The 20863-nt window shown below is 43.5% G+C and overlaps 1 protein-coding gene across 3 annotated transcripts; it reads right to left on the bottom strand.

Annotated features, from left to right (window-relative positions):
- Positions 1 to 857: 857 nt before the first annotated feature.
- On the bottom strand, positions 858 to 20863 carry BARD1 (BRCA1 associated RING domain 1). 3 transcript variants are annotated; one of them, XM_032965762.2, is made up of 12 exons: positions 20718 to 20863; positions 18848 to 18904; positions 14074 to 14264; positions 12903 to 13579; positions 12418 to 12579; positions 11715 to 11795; positions 11168 to 11340; positions 10400 to 10511; positions 6253 to 6379; positions 4814 to 4909; positions 4156 to 4277; positions 858 to 3094 (listed from the first exon to the last, which is right to left on the bottom strand). In XM_032965762.2, the coding sequence occupies exons 1-12, from the start codon at positions 20798 to 20800 to the stop codon at positions 2759 to 2761; spliced, it is 2217 nt and encodes a 738-aa protein (XP_032821653.1). In that variant the 5' UTR covers positions 20801 to 20863; the 3' UTR covers positions 858 to 2758. The 3 variants fall into 3 exon arrangements, with proteins under 3 accessions (XP_032821653.1, XP_075927839.1, XP_032821654.1); XM_076071724.1 differs by lacking the exon at positions 18848 to 18904; XM_032965763.2 differs by lacking the exon at positions 18848 to 18904 and having other exon boundaries at positions 14074 to 14218; positions 20718 to 20860.

The raw sequence follows: 20863 nt of genomic DNA on the forward strand, positions 1-20863 counted from the left end.
CGCGTAAATGTGTCGTTAAACCTGCCACCACCCGCCACAGCCAACCATTATGGGTTGTCACTAGGGGGGGAGCCACAGGGGGGGGTTGGGGGGGGGCTGAGCCCCCCCTGAAATTTTGGGAAAGTCGGTAATCGGGATAACCGGATATCCGGCTGCTGCAAAATGCTGCAGGCTGCCACCTCGTGCTGCCCTGCAGGCTGTCACCTTGTGCTGCCCTGCAGGCTGTCACCTCGTGCTGCCCTGCAGGCTGCCACCTCGTGCTGCCCTGCAGGCTGCCACCTCGTGCTGCCCTGCAGGCTGCCACCTCGTGCTGCCCTGCAGGCTGCCACCTCGTGCTGCCCTGCAGGCTGCCACCTCGTGCTGCCCTGCAGGCTGCCACCTCGTGCTGCCCTGCAGGCTGCTTGAGCGGCAGCCTTTCGAACTTATCGAATTTATTAGCCACATCAGCGGCTCCGACCTATTAACTCAGTGTTCAAATCCAATAAAATGTGTTTTATACATTCGTGGCGCCCATTGGAAAACAAACACTGGATATCTCAATATTGAAGTCAGCCCCCAAAGTCAAAATCCTGGCTCCGCCCCTGGTTGTCACGTAAACAGAACATGCCAATTCGTCACTAGTACAGCACACACGCGATCTAACCCAAAACCTGTATTATGGATTATTTTAATTGGAAACCCAGTGATTTGTAAAGTATACAGGGCAGTGCTAATAACAAGTATGAATACACTTGATACATTAAAAGTTGGAGGAACAATATGGAAACGCACGGCATACGTAGAGGTACTGCACATCCAATGAATGATTGAAGGCAAACCGTGATCAAAATACAATAGAATCAAACAGAGGCAGGGTGTGCTTTTAAAACTTTATTTGAAAACTAACAAAAAAAATCACTAAAGTGCCTAAAGAGGAAAGTTTTCAATCACTGCAAATTGTCTGCTGACACATGGACAACATTAAATTTCAGATGAAGTCGAACACATACATCAGAGAAAAACAAATTAGATATATTGACCGTTTGGAAAGAGGGCTTGGGCAGGACACATCCTAAGAGGGATGACGTCATATAGACAAGACACATGATCATGGCAGGCAAAGACCCAGCCAAGAGGAAAACTAGCAGAGATGCAGCGATGAGATTAGCTGAAGTGGGAACAAGATTCATTTCACAAGACTGACGAATAGCAATGATGTTCTGAAGCCATCCAGCGGTGGATTGATCATGGCTGTTGATGACCATGTGCCCCACGTGGGAGCTTGTGTCAAGTTTTAGGGACAGTGTCGAAATGCCAGCTGTATGAGTAAAGTCACTTCCAAACGCAATTTTTTTTTATTATGCATTTTATGCATTAATGCTCCAACATTGTATTTGGTTAAAAGGCAACCTGAGTAAGTAAAACACGAAGATAAAAACCTCCAAAATATTTTAAATGCATGGAAAAAAACCCCAATTCACACCTGACTTGCTGTCCATGCCAGTTTGCCTTGGCAGTTGTAAAACCTCAAAAAAACATGCTGCAAATTCTGCACCGTCAAACTCTTCCATTGGAAAAGTTGTTTCAGCCATCCTGTGGTGGGATATCGCTGCCGGAGCCTGAGCGACTTCCACTTTGGTTTGTACAGCAGCAGCAGCAGGGCAACCGGCCAGTCGGCTGACAATTTCCAGGCGTAAAAATGAATCAAACGTAAAATATTCAGTACAGAGTACTGTACGAGTTTCATCACCCACCCACACTGACCAGCTTGGTGAGGTATGGTCCAACAACCCCCATGACTGGACACAGAGTGGGGCGGGGCCATCATCTAGCAGTGGACTGACAAGAGCTGGAAATTACTATTGAAGTGCAAGCTTGATTTTCAAAGTAATTACAAGACATTTGTCATCACAATCAGCCATTATCAATCCACTGCTGGATGAAGGCCTCTCCAAAGAGCTTTGAGATGTAACACTCCACCTAGCACCTGAGCTGATTTCATTGCTCCATCTCCTCAGTGGACATCCAGACACCTCCGATTAGCACGGTGCAAAATAACTTCAAAATACACCCAGACAAAACAAGTTACTACTGGTAAATTAGGCATAGATAAAAGACATTCGAGTTAATGTATTTTAAAGTCCTAAATGTTGTTTTATAATAAATTCAGTACTCCTACATAAAGCAGATCAATAGCCTGGCTGTGACATGTGTATCGCATATGTAGGAAATGTGATGTCAAAACTTCTGATAAGCAGTGCTGTATTACTATGAAGTATGTAATTTGTGATCTTCATTAACCCTTTTCCACACAAATATCACGTGACAATAATGTATAACAAAAATCAGATGCACTGCACATACCCCCACTGCAATCACATGACTTCAGGTTTGTGTCTCATGTTTTTTTCCAAGCTGTGAAGTGATTAACGACACAGATAATGTTGAACAAAGTGTGGTTAAGGTGGAATGTTGTTTAAACGTAGTAGAGTTTGCACGTCTTACATCAATTGATGAATCCATCATTGCTTTTTAACAGCCAACCTCCAATTAGCAATGTTTGGCTACGTACGGTATGAAAGAAGTTCAACATACAACCAGGTGCTTATCACCTGCCTTTAATGGTCAAAGCCAAGTTAGAGACAATTTTCCAAAAGGACAAAAATAGTTGGCAGGCTTCGTGCACACGAAATTTAACAACCCAATAACATCGATCCGTCACCACAGAGCTTGTTCCGTGTTCACCCAACGACTCTCGTGACGCCCCCTCTTCTCCCCTCTACACGTCAAACGGCAAGAGCTCGAACGCGAGCACGCACTCCACCAACCACCCAGACGGGACGGTCCACACTTTGCCGAGCCGCGACACTCCGCTGAGGCCGCCCAGCCACGCGCCGTCGTACACCACGTAGTGCGTGCAGAACTCTTGGTCCGAGTGGCGGCGCGCGTGGTACGCGGCGCGGCGCACGCTCTGCGTCACGTCGCTGTCGGCCTTCGGCTGCCGCGACAGCATGCGCCCGCCGCCCACGCGCACCATCTCTGACAAGTCGAAGCGGCTGGGCTCGTCGAAGGGGCCACCCAGGAAGAAGTAGCAACCGTCGAAGAGGCCCGGAAGCTGCGCCCGCGCACAAGACCGGCAGCGCAGCATTCGGATTTGTTTTTCTTTATTTGTTCTGGTTATTTCGTCTCCAAGGTGTTCATGAACAAAAAATATGCTGCTGCGGTTGTAATTGTACGCACGCTGGAATTGTAATCCAGATGTCGTCGGTTTGATCTACAGGCGCAGAAATTAAATGGATACACCCAGAGTTGGTCGATCGGTAGATCGTGTGTGGTGGGGAAAAGCGTGGAAAATTCCCACCTCTTCTCAGACATCTAGTCAGTGCAGAGTAGGTCAAATACCCTCTCGAGGGATTCTATAGCGCTCCATCTAGTGGAGTCCCCTGTGCCAGCAGTGTCATGAGCAAGGAATTGTAGGGCTGTACCTCTAGCTTTTATCTTTATGTTCATTAAAAACGAGACTTATGGTTTCAATGGTCTTTTTACTGGATATAAAGTTCATCTATATATTTATACTAGAAGTCTAACCAAATCTCAAGGCTATTATTCATCAGGATCCAGCATTAGGATTATTTGCCCGATTTCCATTTTCAGAAGAATTTTGCGTGTGGTTGGAAACTGACACTTTTGAGAATCTTACACACCATAAGGTCTGCAGAGGTAGGTTCAGGAACACATTTACTGTATGGTCATTCTCGTAGGCCAGCAATTTAGGCGAAGTGTGCGTGATCCACCAGCCTTTGCCTCCAATCCAAAGTGCTGGATTGCAGGCGTGCGCCACCACGCCCGACTATGACAGGCCAAAGTACAACAGGCCATTTGCAAGTCACTACGAATACCCAGATATAAATGTATAATTGTGTAGTAACCCATTGGCATGTAATGCCTTGAAACACATGCTCATGTTTAAGATATTTAAGGATACGGCATCATAGAAAACCCCCACAATCCCTTGCGACGTCACCAGAGACCATTTTGGCCATTTTCATGTTCACCGAATTAGTTCAAATGCAGGTCCAAGGTGGATTATTGCATGGCAGGATCATGGGAGGTGGCAGATGCTTGGGAAGGCCTTCATCTAGAAGTGGATTGACCACGGCTGATGATGATGATCACCTGCTGAAGTTTGTTGAGTCTCCCTCTCTCCGGACCACGACACGGCAGGGAGCCGTCACGTCCCCTCACTTCGAAGTCCTGTTCTGGCACGCGCTCGTGCCTCGCCAGACAGGCTTGCACCCCTGAAACAAACAAACGTGACGATGACAAGGAATCCTTTGATTTAAATTTACTTAATTCAATGTATATTTATACGGGATACAAAAAAATGTGGCATCTCAAATGTTATCGTTTGTCCGCTTTAAGCAATTATGCATAGTGCTCGATAGCAAACAATGCACATTTTGGCACAAACTGTTGAATGCAAAATGTGACCTCAAAAATTATGTATTAAGAACAGAACGATTAAATAAAGATTTTGAAACTAACTTATGTTTGTCTTTTAAACCTACAGGGATCATCCCATGACAAACAATGGAGCCCACAAATGTCCACTGCACACAGAGCTAGACAATATCCTCCGATGACCTTCCCTTTAAGACTCTGGACACACAAACTGTGCATTTCTGCTTGGCTCCTCCACACAAGAGTGCCGCAGCGTGCAAACTCCCTGATCAACGCAGCAGCAGTCGGTGAACCAAGCTTTGCCCCTAGCTTCAGAGCAAACGCGCTCAGTTTGTACAGCGAGCAACTGGAGAGGCGTGCAGGTGATGCTTACACTGGAAGCCGATAATCCAGCAGCCGTTGAGGATGGCCAAGAAGCATTTCATGGTGCGGGGAATTTGCATTGTGGAGTCGACGATGACGTGAGTTGCTGTTGACAGGGAAAGGACAAAGGTTTACAGTTCTACACAAAGAAGAATGAAGGTACATTCAAACTGTTTTATGTATACAGCCCGAAGATATATGGTATTAAACATTTTCCACAAAAAATCTGACCGTGAATTAAATTGTGTTGTAATTAATCGTTGGACCATTGTGTGTATCAGATGTAATTACTACAAATGTGCAAAAGCTTGCCGAGTTTTCTTATAATTTGACATAGGTGGTACAAAAAGTTCGAGCCGAATACAGAAGTAAAATCAGAGACGACCGATGTCGCAGCTACTTATAGTCCACAAGTATACCCAAACAACTTGGGAACAACATTCTGGACTGTTTTGTTCATAATTTACATGTCATCTATTGCAGGTAAACAATGATAGATGCTAAATGTCAAATAAGTCCATTATCTTCCTGTCATAAAATGTATGACGCTAGATAACATGAAACAAAGGAAATCGTTCCGAATGCCGACTAAAAATACGAGTCTCCAGCATGCTGACACGTGACACTATGAGGGAGCGTCTGATAACTTCACATGAATATCTTGGTCTGATGGAAGGCAAACTAGGCCAGCTTTAGGGATCAATTTATTGTCAGTGATGAGACCCGGATTTACCATTATGACTCCAAAGTCCAAATAGCAGTCGATGCAATGGAAATATCCAACTTCTCCAACACGCAAGAAATCCCAAGTCAGCACACAATGCAGTCAAGATCACTTGCACCTAATTTTGGTATGCTAAAGGTGCAGTTCATATTGACTTTGAGAAGATGATTAAAGGTCACTATGATACAGACGTGCTTCACCGACCACATGAATTGATCAAAGAAAACTTCCACGGAAAGATGAGAAGCACACTGTGTTTTCTGAATGACAGTGTCGCAGTACACACTGCAAGAGTGAAAGAGGCCGCTTCAAGGAAACTGGAGACCAGGCATCCTGCCTATTCCTCCAGACCTGGCTCCCAGTGACTCGTATAACTTTCCCGAATTGTAGGAGCATGTGCATGGAAGGATTTTTCAAGGATGGCGAGCTGTAGAAAGCAGTGCATGGGAACCCGAGGGGGCTGGGAGAAACGTTACTCCTAGAGGGAATCAAAAAAGAAAGATGCGGGAAATGTTACGTATTTATCATTGACCGAGATGAGACCCTTAACAGGTCATACTTTTGAACCTAGTTCAAACGTGGGTGGGAGCCCAGGAATCAAAGCCAAGCTCTGATTGGTGCTGGCACAATACTCGAACATTCCTTTACAGCCCGCGAGGCACCCAACCTCCTCTGCTAACAACAGGAATTCTCAAGACTGCAGACTGTAGTGAGAGATAGCGCACCAGAGTTGTTGAACGTGGAGACAACTCGTCCTCCCAGTGTTGTGGCAACTCTCTTCAGGGACTCCTTCTGATGCTCGGATAGTCTGCTGTCCAGCAAAACCATGGGGCCAATGGGACCACTCGGAAGCTGAAACAGGTCAACCACAAACACACACGCATTAACCTTTTTATCCTGGTTAAACTATTTGGATGTATGCTATCAGCGAACATCTGATTGGAATGCATACATTGGAGACGTTCAATGTCGCTGGCATTTGCATGCCCATTTTAGACACGGTCAACTGAGAGAAGGCTTGTGCCAAGTACTATCAATTCACTCTGTTGGTACAGCATGTAATCCAGTTGACTGGGACTGCAGGACAGCATGCTGTGTTACTGCTCGCACCCACACACATATTACACACCCACTCATACCAACACACACACATACACCTTTAAAGTAAAATGAACTGCCTTACATTCAGAATTGGCATGAGCTGGGCAGTGATTACAATCTCAAAAATTCCATCTCGTGTTGGGCTTTGTGGTACACTTCAGCAGCCCACACAATCTATTCAAATCGTAGGCGTAAAAATAAAAACTGGGTGTGTCTCTTCCATGTCCTTTTCAAGGCTAAGATAGGGAAGATGGGCCCACATGGCCGGGTTTCAGAACCTGCCTGGTTACTTATTGCACGTAACCTTGTGGAGTCATGAGCAATAAAAAAAACGATAAAATACCCGAGCTGCCACTAGGGCTACACTTTATGTGCTTACACTTTACATCCACAACTGTAATGCCATCAGGCTCGCTAAGACGATGGAGGAAGGTTTCTTAGCTGATTCTATAATTGAGAAGAAAGTTTTAATGCTGCCGATTAAATGTTTATGGAATTGATGCTGCCCACCAGGTTACACTACTGTGGTTCAGCGAGGGCAAGCCAAGAAAGAGGGGTGAGGAGGACCCGTAGCGATGTTTGGACAAACTTCTGTGAAGCAAAAGTTTGGGTGGTCTTTCAGCCACATTGACCAATATCAGCATCTTGCACTGCAGCTATCAAGGCACACGATCGAGTGGCCATGACACACTTAATAAATAGCAGTATCATTACAAAATATATAAATATACAGGAAAACCTCACCGAGTATCAAGATTATTTTCAGGAGGGTCCTCCAATGGAATGATCAGATAATTTGATTATAATTTGCTTTTTGTGTGGAAGGAAACCGGAGTAGCCAGAGAAACCACATGCATACAAGATAACACACTAAGGTATGTCCAGGTAGGTTGGCAATCTAATTTGCTGTACTGTACTATTTTAGCCCCCTTACAGTTTGGAAGTTTTACAAATCCAAGCGATCCACCAACCTTTGCCTCCAGTGCTGGATTACACATGCGTGTGTCACCACGCCCGACTCTGGTTTGATTTTACTGATCTTCACAGCCCATACACACTCAAATAATGACAAGTATCTTTAGAACTATTTATAGATGGTTGACATTCAAACTAAGTAATAGTCTTGGGAAGATACCTCGTCTTATGTGCCAGATTTCCAACAACAAAAAAAATCGTCACTTTTCTCCAACTCTCAAGTTATCTTTCTGGTTAAGTTTGCAAATTATGAATTGGAAAACTGATGCATATACTTTGTAATATACCTGAAATGTAAATGGATGTTATGTAACGTTTATGAACAAAGTTAGGTGACGTGGAAACACTCGCATTCAATATTGATCACGAGACACAATCGAGATACTTTAAAGACTCAAATAATGACTAAAATTAGTTCAAAACATTAAATACTGATTGTTTTATTAACTGAAAATGTATCCACATTTGTATCTTATTGAAATGCAGTACAAACAAGAATGGCTACCATACTCCTTGGTAGAATTTCAATGTTTGACATCTGTGCCATTAAATACTAAACATAAACTAGAAATGTGTCCGGCCAGGTGGCTGGAAGGAATATATTTGTCTAGATTCCAAACAGGCTGCACTTTCAAATATTGAATTTGTCATATCATATAACTCGTATCCTCGAATCGTTTAAACTCTGAAGTCATTAACTGAGGGGCGATGCAATTATTCAGGATGGGCGATATCTTCTTCGTTTTTCATGCTCAAAGCCACATGCATATATAAGTGCTCAACGATATTCAAAAACAGCATAATATAGAAAACATCCTTTCAAAATAAATACAGTAGTATATGGCATTCATTAACTGTTTTATAACACACCAATTTAACTTCAAAAGGACATTCAGAGGCGTGGGAGAATATATTCAAGAAAAAGTCAGAGTCTGACAGAGGGACAACACTGACAGTGAGAGAGGTGGATGTGCACAGTGTGCGGAGGAAGGGAATCCCAGACTGGAGCCAGGAGAGAGAACCCGACGTTCTCCTTGTCTGGATACATGGCTGGGCTCAACAAGGACGCCACTAAGGTAATTGTGCTCCAGTATGAAACGCTGCTGGCCGATGGTTGAGGATAACGACGGAGTGGCAGCCAAAGGAGCGAACAAGTCAGAAATAGGCCCACGTGAAAACGGACTGTGATGCCGCAAGGTCACAAGCGATGGAGACAGCTTGCGTAGGCCTTCACCACGCATAGATTGTAACAGGTGATATGTTTATAATTGAAAAAGAAAAACCTTCATTCCAGCTATTATGTTTCTGTAAAAATGACTGTGAACCACTTGAGCACATAAGACAAGGCCATTAAATTGTCAACTATCAAACTCATGATTGATTCTCAAAGTCAGTGAGGTGTCATGTAATATTTTCTGTGTCGATGCATAAAAATACAAGCTGTTAGACGTAGTGAGGGATAATTTGCAGACAAATTTTTATTTTAAACTCCAAATATCCACAAGCTTCAACTACATTACTTGTCATTGTACAAAGAATTGTGTTATCACATGGAACTACAGTACTGCCGGCGATATGGTGTACACTCACCCTCCTACCAGCTGCTTGGAACGGCAGTATTCCTTCAACTTTTCTATTTTGTCGAAATAAAACAAACTGGTTCTACAGTAGCCATTTGTTTCTGGCTACTTGCGCTCCACTTACCGTGTTCAAAATATGTGATTCTCCCGTAAGCAGTTGCCTTACTCCTAAATGCAACAGGCTATTCATGGGCGGCTTAAGAAATTTGATGGAAAAGATTTTCCCAGAGGTTTATGCATCAATCCGCACCACATGACATCAATGCATTGTTTATTTCTCAAAGCAACACGTATCATCTTTCCACTGTCTCCTCTTGTCTACAGTGGTAATGGGCGGCTTTATTAGGTGTAACACGGCACTATTTCACGATCTTTTCACAGTGTCCACCACAGACGTGCGTGCACAAAGACATTTAAATGTTGGTTATAATGGGAGGTGCATGGCTGCACAAAACTAAATACACCAACACGACCCCTTAAATGCAATGTTTAAATCATAACTTTCCGATAAAATCCTTGGCTATGCCAAATTCGGTGCAACTTTAGTGCTATTTTACTACAGTACCAATCAATTCCAAACGTCGTGTTAAAGCAGCCTGCCTGACATTTTCGACAACCGGAACCAGTTGTTCTGGTCTACCAATCCTCAACGGTAACTCACTTTCAGATTAAAGTCAGGCAGCTTGTTATCGCGCGGTAAAAATAAGCACACCCCCTCTGCCGGTCTCTTCTGGTACTGTGGTTTTATGACTGCTGCACTACAGTACCTGAATATTCATACGGCTTAGCAATTGATATCTGTAATTATGCGAAATATGTATGCATTACAGAGATGCATGCTTGGAATTACACTGAGAGACAGAATATGGAACATACGGATTAGAGAACAGAGCTTGGGATCATAAGGAATGCAGACGAAAAAAATGGCCGATGGAGAGAATGCACCCAAGTGGGTGACCATCATGGAGATGGAGTAATGAGCTCAGCTCATGCGCAGGAGTGAGATGGATAGCAATAGCCCTGGACAATGAGGGATGTCAATGGCGTGGGGAAGGCATTTCATCAAGCAGTGGATATACAATGGCTGACGATGATTAAAAATTATAACAACAGCAGTCAGCATTGAGCCATCCCGGACAAGCTTCTGTACGCTACAGTGCTCGCTGCCTGTGGGGAGAGATGAGGCATCGGGAGGCTGTGTGAAGAGGGTACGTACGCTCGCGGGCAGACTGAAGGTCGGCGTGCTGGGCTCGAACGGCTGGCTGGTGAACACCATGCGCATCTCCTCGCTATTGGCATAGTCCAGCGGTTTCAAGCCCAGCATGTTCCTGCATAGGATTAAATCCATTTTACATTGAACAAAAAATAACGTGAAACCCAAGACATGAGGAGTCAGTTGGTAAATAAATGTTTGTGGCGCTAATCTTGTTGTGAAAACGTTTTTTGTTTAAGCGTTTTATTTTGATGCAATTTCTTAACTTGTTTATAAAAAAAAAGTATTTTCCTTGTCAGTAGAGTTTTCATTTACTTGGTATGTATGTGTGTTGGCCCTCTTTCGTACCATATGTAGCCAACCGCATATATGGAATTTGGTCTATGTAAAATGTATGTACAGCGTTGTGGGATGCTGTTGGCATGATTGACGATATTTATAATGAAAGTATTATTATTGCTGTCATCTCCTTACATTTAGAGTATTTATTTGGTTTCAATAAATGTCCACATGATAATCCAGTTTGTTGGCCTATAATTTGTGGCCAGGTCGCTTCTGAAAAAAAGAACTACATAGCTCAGTGGGCCTTAGTGGTAAAATAAAAATAGTTAGTTAATTAGTGTCTGGACTCGATCATTGCGCGTTATGTCAACGGTACACCTCCGCTTCAGCAGTGGGAAAACAACCCGGCATAGGACTGGCACGGCACACCTTGGGTTGGTTCAGTGGAAAAAAGAGGTAGTGAGGGTTGTGCTGTGCGTGCTCGCTCACAGCGCGTGCTGGTCGGCCCCGCGACCCACGAGCAGGCCAGCCACGTGCGTGTGCCCGTTGGAGACGGCGTCGTGCAGCGGGGAGTCGTTCTCGTAGCCCGGAGCATTGATGAACGCGCCATGGTCCAGCAGCAGCTCCACCACCCGCGCGTGTCCGTGGTTGCACGCCTCGTGCTGTGCGGGCGGCATGAAAGGGCGCGCGTGCGCACAGAATAAAACAATTATGAAACGAAACAAATGCATCCACAAGTGCGATTAAAATAAACCACGTGGAGGGGATGACGCCATGTATGGAGGTTCAAACATTTGAATTTTTGTTGATATATATAGCCATTTGGGTATAGGATGACAAAGTGATACAGTCCAATTTATAGTTTCAGAAGTAAATATGATACAGTATAATGATAAGAGATACCTTTAACCTCATTGGTAAACAGCACCACACATTAATTTTAACGTGGCTTTAAATATTACACAATGGAGAAGGTTTACATAAACTTGCTATTGGCTTTAATGATCATAGAGCGATAATTTTCTCCTCAACTTACCAGAGGGGTCCATCCAGCATTGTCCTTGATGTTTGGATTGGCACCATTCTCAAGAAGGTGTTCAACTCCATCAATATCACCCTGCCACACAAGACACATTAGTGGACCGCAACGCAACAGATTGAAACGAGGGCCTGCCAACGAGGGCTTGACAACATTGCAGTGTCATTTACTGCACTGGATTCTTTTTTTTGCTTGTGAAGTTTCCCACGATTTCAGATCTGCTCACCAACCATGACAGCAAAATTTAACATTGGCACTTAAAACACTTTTAACACAAAAATGCTCCAGTAAACTCAAAATTATCTGGGCCAATGGAGGGAAGGGATAGCATGGCTAAAAAAAACCCGACAATGCCAAACATGTTAACTCGGGTGTAAAACGCCCATTATCTACAAAATATGTGGGTGAAGGTGTAATGTGTCGTTTGTGTTGTTTCGTAAGGTAATTGACACGAGTTAGCAAGCAGCTAATAATAGCACCAGCATGTGTAAAAGGCACGAATTAGCGTGGAATTGCAGATTTGATATTTCTTGGTCTTTATTTTGCAATAACAGTTAATCCACAACCTCGATATAATCTGCCCATGTTAAGTAACAAAAAACAAGTGCTTGAAATTGAATGCCGTGGCTTCTATGTGTAAAGTTAGTAACGAACATTTGTTCATCTTAGAGGAAATAAAGTATTATTTAAGTCTGGGAACCTTGATGGCAGCGACGTGCAGCGGTGTCTCGCCCTTTCTGTTCTTCTTCAGGACCTCCGAGGTCCCGGGTGAGCCAGCCACACTCCCCTCGGCCTTCCTCCTCCCGCCAACGCCAGGGGGCGACTTTTGCAGAATGCTTCCATTCCAGCAACTCTTTGCTTTCTGTAGCAAAAAATAAAAAAGTGCCTACACTGGTACACAGCAACCCCTGGACCTTGAGGGATTAGTGGTATTTGGTCAACGTACCTCACTTTACATTTATAAGTACGAGTGAAATTCCATGCAATGAAATACAAAAATAAACTTACTTTATATTTTCTAATAGCGAGGTATAGGCAGTGACAAGAGTACTGATCGGCAGTGAGAATGAGACAGGTGTTAATGTACGATGTAAAAAATTTAGCATTTAAGTTACATCAAATGATGTATCTAAATGCAATGAGTTTAACCGTTGTATCTGTCAACTGTGCGCCTAACAGCCGCACCTTGGAAGGACTTGCACCGCTCGGCCGCTCCAAGGCCCGCTTGCTCATCGCTCCCAAGGCAGAGTCAGTTGTCGTCTTCTCTGACTCCGAGTTTCTGCCTGATGGGTTGCTCTCGACCGACTCTCCCGACATCGTTGGGCTCCACAATGACTGGAAAATTGTGCTTCCAGCGGCCACGGCACTGTTAGCGTCCGGGGACGGAGTGGCACTCCCGCTTACAGCACTACATGTCACATTACTGCTATCGATTAGAAACACTTGCTCGGGGCCAAACGAGATGAGGCGGTTATCAGCCGGATCTTTTTGTACAACTTCTATCTTACTGGCAACATCTGTGCTCTCGCTTGTATTCTTCTTCCGCTTTTTGCCAAAACCCCATGACTTGTTAATGGCCGATAGCCTCTTCCGTACCGTTTTTAGACGCCTGGGCTGTGGTGGATGAATCAGTGTCTGATCAGGAGACGACTGGGAGGATTGGAAGTCGTACACCGATGCGTAACTTCCATCTGCAGCACTGGTCTTGGCATTCTCCTTGTCCTCAAGTGGCCGAGTGGGCTTTTTGATGTGGCAACGCACCTGCCCACTGCGGGGACTGAACTGCATGCTGACCACATTGGCTTTTTTGGTCAGCTCCGGCGTTTTTATAATTTCAGGTGATGGCTTGATATCTTTCTCTCCTGTGTAATAAACACGAGTGTCACATCTGACGAATCCACAGTGATTCACTCCCATTCTCTGAAGGATGAGATTGCATACATCTCTTCCCCTTGGTAATCTCAATTTACTTAAATTCATACAGTTAACATTCTGATTCAAATATATGTATTTTACATTCAATTGCTGCTGGGTCATTCAATGTTGTTAAATGTATTTGTTCAATGAACTCAACAGAAATATTTTATTAAAAAGACTATGGTATAAAATAAAAGCAAAAATATTTTAGGCAAAACAGTACACATACAGCCCTTTGTCAACCAATGATGGACAGGGGCCTCTCCACACCGTACAGGTCTTGGGATAATTTGATCGTGCCTCACCACACTGGTCAGTCCGGGTTGGTGAAGGCAGCGAGCGCAGGATTAATTTAGTTCAGTACAACAGATGTTTCTGCCCTGCACTCCACCTGCCAGCATCTCCATGTAAATGGATATATATGCATGTTTAAACTCACGTGGCCCTGGTTGCTGTAGGGAGAGTGAACACGCTTTGTCAGAGGGTGGAGTGTCGGTTGCCAGGAGCTCACGCAGCTGCCGGCACAGGGTCACCATACCGGCAAGCTGCCGATTTGCCTGCAGATCTCTGACCCAGGACGGTGCCTGACAGATGGGGCAGCTGTTGCCGACATGATCGCTCACGCAAAGCCTGAGGAATTCGTTCATGAACACAGGAAGGGACATGGCTTTAAGCGACTGCACAGGTGCATTTTTATTCCATTAAATTTTTCATGTTTGCCAAAATTCACATGTACATCATGACGCAAATTATCCAAGATAACACATTCATTGTGGGGAGTGGCTGTGCTGTGAACATAGTAACCCGAGTTTGAGTTATGGCATCCATCCATTGTCTCCACTGCCGCAACAGGCAATGGAAATGAACCGGCGACCTCTGGGTTGCAAGTGTTTCAGTTTTAGTTTCAGTTACATTTATTTGGTATAGCCCTGTGAGCCATCGGCTCTTGAATCGGGTGCAACCGCAACAAACAAAAAACATGAACAAGATAACATCTTAAAGTGACTATGTGACTGTGCAAACAGAAAATCCAGGAAAAAACAGCAAAATATTCCAGAAAAAGCACCGTACACCAACGCTGTGTGCAAAAATCCCAGTGAGATGCAAGTCAAACAAACAACAACAACCACAAGACAACTTAGATTAAGGCCATCAGTCTAACTCCGTACTACAACAAACATGGCCAAACCAAAAAACTTTTCGAAATCACCAAAATGAAGCCATAAAGGCAATGTAACAGTGATCAAAGGAACTGTCACCGAATTTTCACAATAAACGACATAAACAGTGAGGGAAAAAAGTATTTGATCCCCTGCTGATTTTGTACGTTTGCCCACTGACAAAGAAATGATCAGTCTATAATTTTAATGGTAGGTTTATTTGAACAGTGAGAGACAGAATAACAACAACAAAATCCAGAAAAACGCATGTCAAAAATGTTATAAATTGATTTGCATTTGAATGAGGGAAATAAGTATTTGACCCCCTCTCAATCAGAAAGATTTATGGCTCCCAGGTGTCTTTTATACAGGTAACGAGCTGAGATTAGGAGCACTCTTAAAGGGAGTGCTCCTAATCTCAGCTTGCTACCTGTATAAAAGACACCTGTCCACAGAAGCAATCAATCAATCAGATTCCAAACTCTCCACCATGGCCAAGACCAAAGGGCTCTCAAAGGATATCAGGGACAAGATTGTAGACCTACACAAGGCTGGAATGGGCTGCAAGACCATTTCCAAGCAGCTTGGTGAGAAGGTGACAACAGTTGGTGCGATTATTCGCAAACGGAAGAAACACAAAATAACTGTCAATCTCCCTCGGCCTGGGGCTCCATGCAAGTTCTCACCTCGTGGAGTTGCAATGATCATGAGAACGGTGAGGAATCAGCCCAGAACTACACGGGAGGATCTTGTCAATGATCTCAAGGCAGCTGGGACCATAGTCACCAAGAAACAAATGGGTAACACACTACGCCGTGAAGGACTGAAATCCTGCAGCACCCGCAAGGTCCCCCTGCTCAAGAAAGCACATATACATGCTCGTCTGAAGTTTGCAAAGGAACATCTGAATGATTCAGAGGACAACTGGGTGAAAGTGTTGTGGTCAGATGAGACCAAAATGGAGCTCTTTGGCATCAACTCAACTCGCCGTGTTTGGAGGAGGAGGAATGCTGCCTATGACTCCAAGAACACTATCCCCACCGTCAAACATGGAGGTGGAAACATTATGCTTTGGGGGTGTTTTTCTGCTAAGGAGACAGGACAACTTCACCGCATCAAAGGGACGATGGACGGGGGGCCATGTACCGTCAAATCTTGGGTGAGAACCTCCTTCCCTTAGCCAGGGCATTGAAAATGGGTCGTGGATGGGTATTCCAGCATGACACTGATCAAAAACACACGGCCAAGACAACAAAGGAGTGGCTCAAGAAGAAGCACATTAAGGTCCTGGAGTGGCCTAGCCAGTCTCCAGACCTTAATCCCATAGAAAATCTGTGGAGGGAGCTGAAGGTTCGAGTTGCCAAACGTCAGCCTCGAAACCTTAATGACTTGGAGAAGATCTGCAAAAAGGAGTGGGACAAAATCTCTCCTGAGATGTGTGCAAACCTGGTGGCCAACTACAAGAAACGTCTGACCTCTGTGATTGCCAAAAAGGGTTTTGCCACCAAGTACTAAGTCATGTTTTGCAGAGGGGTCAAATACTTATTTCCCTCATTAAAATGCAAATCAATTTATAACATTTTTGACATGCGGTTTTCTGGATTTTGTTGTTATTCTGTCTCTCATTGTTCAAATAAACCTACCATTAAAATTAGACTGATCATTTCTTTGTCAGTGGGCAAACATACAAAATCAGCAGGGGATCAATTACTTTTTTCCCCTCACTGTACCACCAAATCCTGGAGCCATAGCCTGCTGCATGAGTCGCTCCACAACAACAGGAGCATCGGTCGGAGTATCACATTTTTCAATGCACCTTTAAGACAGGCACACTAAATCAAAACACAGATAATACTTTGCAGCGGTCATCCGGAGCGAAACATTTTATTTAATTTTAGGCCACTGAATAGCAGTGGCAGCTAGGGGTGTACAACTCCCAAAGAGCAGTTTTGAGTGAAGATCTCATAAGTAGTGATTCAAGTTGCAGTTCATTGGCAATATTCATTCCAGACCCTGGGGGCATTAATAGCAAAGGCCCTTCCTCCAGTTTTTTACGGCAATAGGAAATGTGAAGCTGGTAAATGAGCAAAGACCTTAGGTCAAATTTGTTATTTGAAACAGAGAGGAGATCCAGCAGGTAGTCTGCGGATGTTTTTGTAAGTGTAGCGTGCAAACTTGGGAATCAAGCTTATGAACTGGATACGGTTCAATTAGATCAAAATGGCCTTTTAAATTTCGATTTCGGTTCATCATTTGCAAAAACCAGGTTGAACAAGTTCACATCTAGATATTAAATTCGAAAAAAAGAACTCCCGTGTAGCTTATCGTTCATGCGACCATGTAGGCTACAGTTGAGGTGAAAAATACGAATGTGTTTTACCCTTTCTGGTAATAAAACAGGTTTTAAGATGTTCAAACACCTAATACATTTTTTACATCTTAACACCTGTTTCAGTGCCAGAAAGTGTAAACCTATTCTTATTTTTCATCATTTGGATACTGGCAAAAAGGTCCCATAGATAAACTTGAGGCTTGTGTTTTTCCCATGTTTGTTGCAACTTGCAAGAAGCGATTAGATGGAGACACAAAGGGAGACGCAAAGACAAACTGTAAAATAGTTAAATAATAATAATTACATTTATAGAGCGCTTTTCATCAAGGATCTCAAAGCGCTGTACAGGACAATACATGTTTTTCATGTACATTTTATAGAATTAACTGCTGTCTTTCTTACATGTTAATCAATAAAATAATCATGAAAGATGAGGGAATCTGTGCAGTGTGTATTGCTATGTTTTATTGGTCGTCGTGTTTGTATAATTGCAAGCACTAAAGCACAGTACATAAAATAATACAAACATGGTTAGCAATAACATACAACGCTCAGCATCCTTCATATCTACCTGATGGACTATCTCAATCTTTGTGTAGTCGCCTCTACTTATCGCTAGTTAACAATTCACTATTACAAATCGCTATTTTGTGCATCTGGACTTTATGTTTATATCACTGACTCTCACCCTCAACCCTTGCTTCGACGACGTGCAGATTCGTTTACTGCCCTAGTAAGTAGCTGTGCATAAGACGTTTCACCTCGTGACTGAGAGATAATGGTCAAGGTGGCCTCGAGTGGCACTGGTTTGGAGTGGTGCTTCTCAAACTGCTCAGCCGATCTCAAAATTTCCACGGACCACCCAGTCCCCCACCGCTGGTGTCAAAACGCATTCACTTATCTCTATAAATTTCAGTAATACGAAATCATGCATATTATTGGAACATAAACACTTTCTTTTAAACGCAGCTCTAATTTTTTTCTGGGGGGGGGGGGGGGGATTTAGATGGGTTATGGTAGGTTTATTATTGGAGTAGTTTACCAACTTCATTTTTTTTAATTTAAAATAAAAAGTAAAAAATGTATTAACGTCTGAAACAAAAGGTATAAACATTGTCATTATTTCCGAATCAACTTGCGTTTGCATCACAACCCAAGAACCACGTGGAGGACCGTCGCGGACCGATCACTGGTGGTCCCCGAGAACCACCGCACGAGAGATTGCAGACTTTTTTTTAGTTATTACCAGGAACACAAGAAGAGATAGAGGGTCAAGTTGATGCTCCAAAAATTAAGCGGTGAAAACCAGCTGGGTTCAATGCATTGGTGTGAACCATTACACCACAGAAGCTCCTTTATGTGCTGCAAATCGTTAACTTGTTTTTACCATTTTTTCACGCGGTGACCGGTAATGCAAAACAAGATTCTCCTTTATCAGCAATTAAGTCATACAAGTAACGAGATAGTCGTTTAACATACAAATCATGGGGGAAAGATGACTGGCATTGGAGAACATATTATACATTTACATCATAAGAGTAACAATAAATCCCAACACTGAATAAAATGACAGCCAAAACAATGTTACCATATCACGTTTTAACAATGACATGGAAGAAATACAAGGTGGAAGCGAGCATAGGCATTGCTCTTTGCTTGGATTCAATGGGAGGCACAAAAGTTGTGCCAATGAAGCCGTGTAAGAAATCAATGAAACTCACCGGCAGAAAACGTGTTCACAGCCTCCCAAGCTGCACGGCTCACACAGCGTGCCTCCACTGGCACGCCACAAGGCAGACGGGCGTCACGAAGTAAGTTAAAGCATGAATCCGTAGGAAATGCATGCTCTTTAATGCAACCAAACTTGGACGAAGATAACATAACAGCTGCACAAAAAGAAGCCCTGATGTTTAGTTGGAAATTATTTGGGATCGCATTTTCCCTGTTTCATCATGAATTATTTGCCAAGGTGGCAGTTAAGTACCGTACTATCGCCCACATTCAGCCGGGCGTGAAGGTCGCACGCCTGCAATCCAACGCTTTACAAACAAGATTTGGGAATTTGGGATTCATAAAATTCCCAAATCTGTTAAGTAGTTGAGCTGCAAGGTGGATAGGAGACAGTACAGCCAGCGGGGTGTCTCGGATTTCTGTCATACAAAACAATCCTTAAAAAAGAATTGGTAAAACTTTCGTAATTAATTCCAGTCCTGTAAAATGCTAAATATTAAGCCTTATTTGAAAGCATACAAGAACATATTTAACTGTTAAAACAACGCAATAACACCTTCTTTGGTTCTTTCGGTAAAGTCACGTAGAATGAGAATAAAATAATAAATTGATAAAATAAAATAACACAATAATATTCTCACGACGTTTCGGCCACAACACAAGCGGCCTTCATCAGGTGAAGGGACGAGACTGTCTGGTAGGACAGCGCTGGCCTACCAGACAGTCTCGTCCCTTCACCTGCGGCCTTCATCAGGTCCTACCAGACAGTCTCGTCCCTTCACCTGATGAAGGCCGCTTGTGTTGTGGCCGAAACGTCGTGAGAATATTATTGTGTTATTTTATTTTATCAATTTATTATTTTATTCTCATTCTACGTGACTTTACCGAAAGAACCAAAGAAGATGAATCATTGCAGTCACGAAAGCTTGAAATCGAAACGCAATAACACATTTAGTTTTAAATAACAATGTCAATGTATGTAAAGATAGTGCCAGTGTCAAAAAGTTGACATCACGCTTCTAGTTGTGCAAGTGACGACCTCTGGTGTTGAAGGCATTGGTGATAAGATACGGAAAATTGCTTCTAAAACCCCTTACTTTAAACATAACTTAGTGGTAAAATGTTAAGCTCCATTAACAATGCAAACGTCACGCTACCGTTATTGCGTAAAACATCAATGTACAGTACAGTTAATGCAATTCAAAACCCATTAATCGTAAGTTGGGCGTAATTTTTATTATCATTTATATGTCGATAAAGGCCTCAATGAGCCAAGAGACGTTTCCAGGAGAGTCTTGCATTGGGATGTTTGGCAAAATGCATTCTGATTAATATTGACATCAACATAAACCACAAACAGATGCGGTGAATGCGTGTTGCAAGTTTCAGCAATAGCAGCGATACCTACGACATTGATACTCTCAATGTGCTGAAGTATGTTACACGAGTACTGTACATGCACCCTACAGCTCTTATGTAATTTGCCTTTTCATAGACATCGCAGTAACTTCTAAAGTGGGCTTAAGCGGTAAAACGTCAGCGTATTGCGGTTTGAGTTGTGTATACTTAAACACAACAGTCGTATTTCACTATTTACAACACTACTTTTCGCAATAGGCTTGTGACCATTTGTGCTAATAATTACTGAGGTTTGCTACACAGCGATTGCGTTGTAGTGGGAGACGGGTCAGGCCTACACCGACGTGGTGCCTACGGCTTAGCCGGAAACGGGCGACCAAACTCCGCGGGAGAACTAGGCAAGAATGCGCGCCGCTATTCCTCCCCACCCCAAAAAACAATTCGCCATTTGGACGCATCGATCAAAATTCGAATGAATAATGAAAATCTCAGCGACTTCACCAGAGCGCGCATCCCAAGAGCTCCTCGAGGTGGACGAGCGCGCCCGCCGTGGCTCCCCAGGAGATGATCGTTGACTCCATCATCGTCGCCGTTTCTTAAAATGTGACATTCGCGCCAAAACCCCCGCAGAACGACGTCACCCCATG

Source organism: Petromyzon marinus, chromosome 34, assembly GCF_048934315.1.
Source record: "Petromyzon marinus isolate PM22_M1 ecotype Great Lakes invasive population chromosome 34, UKy_Petmar_22M1.pri1.0, whole genome shotgun sequence".
Classification (NCBI taxonomy): Eukaryota; Metazoa; Chordata; class Hyperoartia; order Petromyzontiformes; family Petromyzontidae; genus Petromyzon; species Petromyzon marinus.